This window comes from Bos mutus, chromosome 1 (genome assembly GCF_027580195.1).
Source record: "Bos mutus isolate GX-2022 chromosome 1, NWIPB_WYAK_1.1, whole genome shotgun sequence".
NCBI classification, from domain to species: Eukaryota; Metazoa; Chordata; class Mammalia; order Artiodactyla; family Bovidae; genus Bos; species Bos mutus.
Window position 1 is genome coordinate 82,150,154 of NC_091617.1, and position 8,353 is coordinate 82,158,506.

Here is an 8,353-nt window from a genome sequence, read left to right on the forward strand (position 1 = left end):
GATTTTTGCCAGCCTGGTTCACTTCTGTATCTTCAGAATTCAGAATAGTACCTCGCAGATAGTAGATGCTCAATAAATATTTGTTAAAATAATAAATAAGCATTTTAGCCTATTTTTAAAAAGAGGTTTAATCCCTGACCTCTACTCCAGCAACATGAATGACTTTTTGGTAAATATTTGTAGTCTTTACTATAAAGCCTTTCTTTTCCAGTAAAAATTATATTTCTAGCATAAACATGTATATTCTGAGTTGTGTTTTGGAAATATAATGCCATTTCTGAGAGCATCGACAGTGGTTCTGTTTAAGCCCAGGGAGGGTTGGAGCAGGGATCATGGGCACATTTTTGGGACTGTTGTGTGTGGACTGGAGCAAAGGAACAGTGTCTGGGATGGTTAGTGGAAGCCAAGGAAACCTAAACACTGGGTGTTCTTGCACCATTAGAACTCTGCTCCTAGGTGTTCCAGAGGACAAGGATCGTGGTGACAGAGGTGGCCAAGAAGAGCAGGTAGATGCGGAAGAGCAGGTTGTCCATCATGTGGCCGAATTGCACCCACAGGTCAGCGAGCTGGGCTCTTGTCAATCCTGTGCCCCCATTCAGTTCTGCCTCTTTGGGTCCCAACTCCTTCCCTCCCAGTTTTCCTGGCTCCTTCAGTCCTATGGGGAGGACAGAGATATAGCCATGAAATGGGAGGGAGACAGGATTAGAGAAATGGGAGACTGGGAAGTTGGGCCAGTGTAGACAGGGTGAGCAGTGTAGACTTCTCTTACCAGACAGGTGGGTGGATATGAGGCCCAGGCTTGTATTTTCTTTCTGGGGCACAGCAGGGCAACATGTCCTTGGACTGGCGTGGCGTAGAAGCAGGGAGTGGAGCCAGCGAGGCATGGGTGGGGGCTGGGTGGTGGCCAGGTGCAGCAGGTAGGTGATAAAGATGGTCTCCAGGAGGCTGAGCACCATCAGGGACAGACACAGGGCAAAGTAGACACCTGGGTGGCAGGAAGGAGCACACTCAGGTGAGTCAGGGCCAGAAGGACCACCAAGCCCCCCTTTCTTCTGTCTCACACCTCAAGGCTTTTTAAAGATGACTGCACCTTAACTGCCTCAGCAGATCTAGCCAGTTCACTCGCCTACCCTGCCTATGTTGTTTTTCATTTTTCATTTCCCAACTGTGAGGTAGGGGACATACTAAAGAGGGAGGTGCCAGTGGCAGGAAGTAAGTCACTGATATTGAGCAGGAAGACGTTGTAGCCCAACAGGAGTGTCATCTTGAATGGGGCACGGTTCTCGTTTTCTGCCGGCAGGTAGAAGCTGAGGGCGTCAATGGCGACTAGAAAGCTACTGGGCACCAGGAGGTTTATAACGTAGAGGGTGGGCCTGCGCCTGATGGCCACCTGGTGGGGAGGGGAGAGCAGAGAACCAGGTGAAGTTAGAACTGTATGTTCTAACTGAAGTTAGAAACCAAGGGATGAGTCCAGTCCCTTCCTTTCTTTCTTTTCTTTTTTTTGGTCTATACCATACAGCCTATTGGATCTTAGTTCCATGACCAGGGATCAAACCTGCACCCCCTGCATTGGAAGTGCAGAGTTCCAACCACTGGATCACCCGGAAGTCCCACTCCTTCCTTTCTTGATGTTCTCACTCCAACAATAGCTCTTTTTGGGAGGAGCAGCTTTTGTGTGACAAATAGGACTCCCCCATACCCACTGAAGAAAACCTAGGCCAGGGATGATAGGTTCAGAGATGGGGGTTGCTTTGGGGACTTGGGAGAGAGAAAGGCTGTGAGAGTTATGGTGCCTAGGGACTTTTTGGTCTTAGGGCAAATGGTGAAAGGCTCTGAGACTTAGAAGGGTCTGATGAGGAAGCTATGGGGGATGGAGAGTCATGCTGGAATCTCTGGCCTTACATAGAACATGATCTGGTCAAAAAGACTGGTGCCCACAGACATCTTCGGGGTGGCCTTGTTGATGCCCAGGAGCTCCCACTCTCCTTGTGTGCGGCCACGGTCACGTGAGTCATCCATTATCTCCCACACTTCCTTGTCCATGCCCAGCAACATTCTTTCCTCTGCCGGGGAGACAAACACTCAGTTCACATCTGCTCAGCACCTGCTCTATGCTGGGATTGCAGAGATGATTCGATGACTGTTTTAGTTACTTTTTCAGCTAGTCCTGTAGTGTGACTTCCTTGCTGCCCAGTTGCCTCCTTTCAGTTTTGGGATTTTTCAGGAAGTCTCTAAAATTCAACTTCTCCCCACCATCTACATACCCGCAACTAGAAAATATTCCACTATCCCCTTTTATACATAAAAAAAATGACTTGGCTCCTGAGTGTTTTTTTGTTGCCCCACTGGTTGATCTCATTTTATTCAGTGCAACTCACCTGTATAGAGGAAAGAGCTAAAGGTGAGGGTGCAGTTCTGCTGGTCAAATGGGAAGTAGAAGATGTCCAGGTTACAGATGCTGGTCACCCTCATCGGTTTGTTATACACAACATGACCATCATTAGACACATATGCAGAGAGGCCATCTGGGGTCTGATCCACATCCATGCTAAGTGGCAAAAGTGGGGGCAGGCATCTGTTTTAAGTTTTGCTCTTAAGGCAAGGTTTCCCAATGCTGCTGCTCTGCCATCTTTTTTTTTTAATTTATTTATTTAAATTGGAGGCTAATTACTTTACAGTATTTTAGTGGTTTTTTTTTTTTTTTGCCATACATTGACATGAATCCACCATGAGTATACATATGTTCCCCATCCTGAGCCCCCCTCCCACCTCCCTCCCCATCCCATCCCTCTGGGTCATCCCAGTGCTCCGGCCCTGAGCACCCTGTCTCATGCATCGAACCTGGACTGGCAATTCATTTCACATATGATAATATACATGTTTCAATGCTATTCTTCCAAATGATCCCACCCTCACCTTCTCCCAGAGTCCAAAAGACTGTTCTATACATCTGTGTCTCTTTTACTGTCTCACATATAGGGTTATCATTACCATTTTTCTAAATTCCATATATATGCGTTAGTATACTGTATTGGTGTTTTTCTTTCTGGCTTACTTCACTCTGTATAATAGGCTCCAGTTTCATCCACTTCCTTAGAACTGATTCAAATGTATTCTTTTTAACAGCTGAGTAATATTCCATTGTGTATATGTACCACCAGCTTTCTTATCCATTCGTCTGCTGATGGACATCTAGGTTGCTTCCATGTCCTGGCTATTATAAACAGTGCTGCGATGAACATGGGGGTACATGTATCTCTTTCAATTCTGGTTTCCTCAGTGTGTATGCCCAGCAATGGGGTTGCTGGGTCATATGGCAGTTCTATTTCCAGTTTTTTAAGGAATCTCCACACTGTTCTCCATAGTGGCTGTACTAGTTTGCATTCCCACCAACAGTGTAAGAGGGTTCCCTTTTCTCCACATCCTCACCAGCATTTATTTCTTGTAGACTTTTTGATAGCAGCCATTCTGACTGGTGTGAAATGGTACCTCATTGTGGTTTTGATTTGCATTTCTCTGATAATGAGTGATGTTGAGCCTCTTTTCATGTGTTTGTTAGCCATTTGTATGTCTTCTTTGGAGAAATATCTGTTTAGTTCTTTGGCCCATTTTTTGATTGGGTCGTTTATTTTTCTGGAGTTGAGCTACAGGGGTTGCTTGTATATTTTTGAGATTAATTCTTTGTCAGTTGCTTCATTTGCTATTATTTTCTCCCATTCTGAAGGCTGTCTTTTCACTTTGCTTATAGTTTCCTTCATTGTGCAAAAGCTTTTAAGTTTAATTAGGTCCCATTTGTTTATTTTTGCTTTTATTTCCATTACTCTGGGAGGTGGGTCGTAGAGGATCTTGCTGTGATTTATGTCGGAGAGTGTTTTGCTTATGTTTTCCTCTAGGAGTTTTATAGTTTCTGGTCTTACATTTAGATCTTTAATCCATTTTGAGTTTATTTTTGTGTATGGTGTTAGAAAGTGTTCTAGTTTCATTCTTTTACAAGTGGTTGACCAGTTTTCCCAGCACCACTTGTTAAAGAGATTGTCTTATTTCCATTGTATATTTTTGCCTCCTTTGTCAAAGATAAGGTGTCGATAGGTGTGTGGATTTCTCTCTGGGCTTTCTATTTTGTTCCATTGATCTATATTTCTGCCTTTGTGCCAGTACCATACTGTCTTGATGATCCGCCGTCTTTTCTGCCCACCATTTTCTCATTTCTAGGGGAAAAGTTGATGAGCTGTGACTGTGTTCCTCTCTGAAATAAGTTTTCAGTGGCCCCGCTGCATGGGTTTGCCCTGCACTGCCCTGGCCTGCTCCTTGCAGAAGAGTCTTCCCCCAGGTTTTCCCGGCCCTGATACTCACGATTCTACGATGAAGATGTCTGGGAGCCACAGGTTCTCAGCTGTGATGGCGAGTTTTTTGATATCACCACATTCTTCTGGGTCCCAGCTGATAAATGGGTGATTCCAGCTCTAGGACACAGGGCACAGAGAGATGATTATGGCTCAGACCTGAAGCTAGTTTATATCAGCATTTGTGCCCTTGAGTCCCTTAAAATATACATACATATGTCTGTATTTTTCCTAATTGTATGTACTATGGGCATATGATAAAACTTCAACAACTCCAGAAAGATATAATATACAAAATAACTTTTTCCCTCCTTAATTCACTCCGACTCAGTTCATCTCCTCAACTCAGTCCCATTATTAACAGTTTTTTATACATCATTCTAGAAAAAATATATATTCCAGCATTCGTTTTTATTTACCTGGACTCCTACTGTGCACATTGTTATAACAGTTGCTTTTTAATTTTTTTTTAGCCACATTTCCTTTTAAACTCTGATTCCTCTTCTCTCTCTGGTGATAATGTCCCTCTTTTCTAGTTTACAAAGTCTTATTGGCTTTTCTCTTCCTGCTCACAGGAAATCTTAAGCTGGGTGCTGGATACGTTTGAGCCTTGAAGCTTACTTAGGGGTTTCCAACTATACTGCCCTTTTTCTTCCTGTTTTTTCCATCTGAATTTCAAAGTTGATTGGCAGCCCAGAAAGCTATTTGTCACCAGCAATGGCCCCATTCTGGTTGTATTTCCTTGGGTGCTGTCAGTTTTAACAAATGTGCTTTTGCAAAAAAAGCCAGAAAAGCAGGCAAGGAGAAAGAGAGAAAAAAGCTGGGATTACGTACCAACTTTAACCACAGAAATGATGTCAGCAGCTGAAGTTGTGCATCCTGTTTAAAAAAAAAAAATCCCCATTCAGGATCATTAGCTATGGAATCAGGTCCTAGTCTACCTCTTCCCTTTGTTTCCTAAGTGGCCCCATGTTCAGTTTTTCAATTACAAGTCTCGAAAGATAGTTCAGAGAAATTAAGGTTGCACAGAAACTGTAAGGAGAAAAAACAGCATGGGAGCCCATTGGGAATATGTGTTTTTTTTTTTTTTTTTAATGGAATATTCCTATAAGGGCAGGATTCAAGGACAATGTTCCCTGACAAAATGTCACTGCAGCATTCCCTGTCGTGTCTCTCAACCCCAGAGGATGAACATCTAACTTGTACAAAATCCATTCAGGAAGTTCATTGCTTACCACTGGACAGCTATAATGTTGGACTGACAAGGTAGAGTTCTTGTTTTCTATTAGCAACCTATAGAAAAATATAGCAGTCAAAACTTACCACTTCCAGGATGGCAGACAGGGTGAAAGAGATGTTGATACGAGTAGGGATGCTAAAATTGGTGACTGGACGGAAGTCCTTCTTGTTAAATACAGACTGGAAGACAGTGGGGTCTACCCCCTGCTGGTCAAAGCCTGAGCAATTGATGGTGAAAGTGTTTGCCCTCCCTGTAGAGAATAGAGACTCTGTGAGATGGAAATAGGGCTTTTGTGTTTTCCTAAGTGAGAGGAGTGCCAGGGCTGGAACCTGAGAGCCTCCCTGCAGAGAAAGAAATGTGGACATAGGGTGGTCATGTGAACCACACCCCCCGTGCCCCTCCTCCCCGCCCCCCCCACCCCCAGCCGCTTCTTGGGACAAGAGTCCCAGAGGCCAAGTTCTTCCTGCCAGGGCTGAAGAGGATGGGCTGGTGTGGTAGGCAAATGGTGGAAGTTGATGTGGTGAACTGAGTCAGAGCACAGCCCTTTCTTCCTGTGCTTTTAGTCCCATATAAAGCCTACCCAAATCCCTATGCAAACTGCCTCTCTGGGGAGGCCTCTTCCTTCCATAGTGGTGACCCTAAAGTTTTGGCCTTTGTCTGACCATACTTTTCTTCTCTCCAGCTCTATTATGATTCTTCCTTGTAGATGCTGAACAAAATTCCTCTAAAATTTTGTTTCTCAATGTTCCTTTCCCACTTTCATGTTTTCTCATTTCCTGAAAGGAAAAATTTAGAGACAAACATCTGTGTGATGTCAAACATGTGGAAACTTAAGGAATGTGGTATTCAATGTGAATTTATTGACTACCTACAATGTCCTATACCCTGTGACATTCTCAAACTCAGTGATTTCCTCTAAGATCTATGGGTGGCATTTTCATCATCACCATCTTGATAAGATCTCATTGATCATCCACCATGTGGCTGGTGGAGCTATATGATGAAATCTTAAAGTCCTTCTGCCCACCTCCCCTGCACCCCAACCCCAGGTAACTGTGGTTATTCCTGTAGCTAAGCCCAGCCTTTTCTTTCCCACGTCTCTTTTACATCTCCCCATTCCAATTATCTCATGAGGTACATCTCCAAACTAAGGAGAAACATATCTGGGGGGAAGCAAACACTGTCCTTTTCCTCCATATCACCTCTCTACCACATCTGCCAAAGCGAGGTGGGAAAGGAGTTATGTTATTGTCAGAAGGACCCAGACTACCCTGTTCATAGTTACTAATCTGGTAGAAGGACAAGTTGAACATTATTAATATAAAGAAGTGGAATCAGAGAGGCGGTAAAATGGAACAACAGATGATTTAGTAGATGCCTATGCAGGCAAATGAGACGGGAGCTGTGTGTTCTGATTAGTGAAATAGGTTTTTCATCTGTTTCCCAAAGGAAACCAAACCATAAATATTAAAGAGAAAAGAAATGTTTAACCCAACTCCTTTGGGTGCTTTCTAGTTCTGGGGAATGAGAGGGTTTCTGGAATTTTCCCAGAACAGTATTCCCCTCTTTCCCTGTTCTTGTCTCATCTTACCTTGAAGCACAAGGCTGGCACTGAGGCAGAGGAAGAATCCCCCTGTAGTGGACCACCACCCTTCCATCCTCCTCTTCTGGATTCTTCTCTGGGGATTCGCCAGGAACCCCAAACCCTGGAACTTAAAAGAGCCCAGACCACACCTTGATTCCTGGTTTTAAATGCTGCTCATGACAGCTGACCACTCCCTAGTGAGAGGCTGTGGCCAGAGAGGTCACAGCAGAGTGTCCTGCTTTGCCCCTGTCCAAGTATGCCTTCTGAGCTCTAGGCAGAGAGAAAATTGGGCCAAGACTAGGGGAGAAGTATCTGTTTAGCATCTTTGTCTAGATAAGTGGTCTCATATTTGAGTTACAAGGACCTTTCAGGAAAACTGGGGGACTTGGGAGATGGGGCAGGTGAGGTCATTAATAAAGGTATCATCAAGTCCTTCTGGAAAGAACTGTGCCTCAGAGAAAGTGTGTGGACCACCTGGAAGGGATGAGTGGGCTCTCTTGGGGTGGGGCCACTTGCTGATTTCACAAGGCAGGAACAGGTAATTATTTTGTTGCAGACCTAGAAATATATCCTTTATCCAGCTAAGGACCTTAGGGATTACTGTCAATACTGAGTTAAGAAGCTTGCTTGAGAGGTTAAGCTCCCTTTTTTGTGACATAAACCTATCAGAACTCTGTCCCTGCAGCTAGCACCACAATACAGGTTTGCATCATCCCTTGTTTGTACTATTGGAATAGCTTCTTTATAAGGTTTCCTCTATCTAGTTTTCCCTAACCTAATCCTTTATTTTCCTATTCTCCTAAAATAGAACTCACCCACTTACCCTTCCCTGTCTAATGTCTCTAAAGGCCTACAGCCTTGGCATCATCAGGTAATGTTTGTGAGTTGAAAAATCATTTGGAGGTTTGTGTGTGTGTCTGAAAGTGCCCCAAGTGGTTCTGATTCACACTCAGTTTATTGAAAACTTTGGGATGGGCTATATTGAGATACCACAATCAGGATATTGCTATTACTATTGATACACTCAAGATATAGAACATTAACTCTAAGATCTTTCATGTCACCGTTTTGTAGCTATAATCACCTCCCTCCCCATTACTCTACCATCTGGCAACCACTCATTTGTTCTCCATTTCTATAATTTTGTCATTTCAAGAATGTTATATAGACCAAATCATGCAGATG

General features: G+C 43.8%; 1 protein-coding gene across 1 annotated transcript; it reads right to left on the reverse strand.

Annotated features, from left to right (window-relative positions):
• Positions 1-452: 452 nt before the first annotated feature.
• On the reverse strand, positions 453-7,241 carry LOC102281219 (5-hydroxytryptamine receptor 3C). Its single transcript, XM_005909528.1, has 9 exons — positions 7,175-7,241; positions 5,667-5,833; positions 5,178-5,222; positions 4,354-4,463; positions 2,379-2,548; positions 1,903-2,063; positions 1,186-1,390; positions 770-985; positions 453-655 (listed from the first exon to the last, which is right to left on the reverse strand). Exons 1-9 carry the CDS (start codon positions 7,239-7,241, stop codon positions 453-455), a joined length of 1,344 nt encoding a protein of 447 aa, XP_005909590.1.
• Between the last annotated feature and the right edge of the window lie 1,112 nt (positions 7,242-8,353).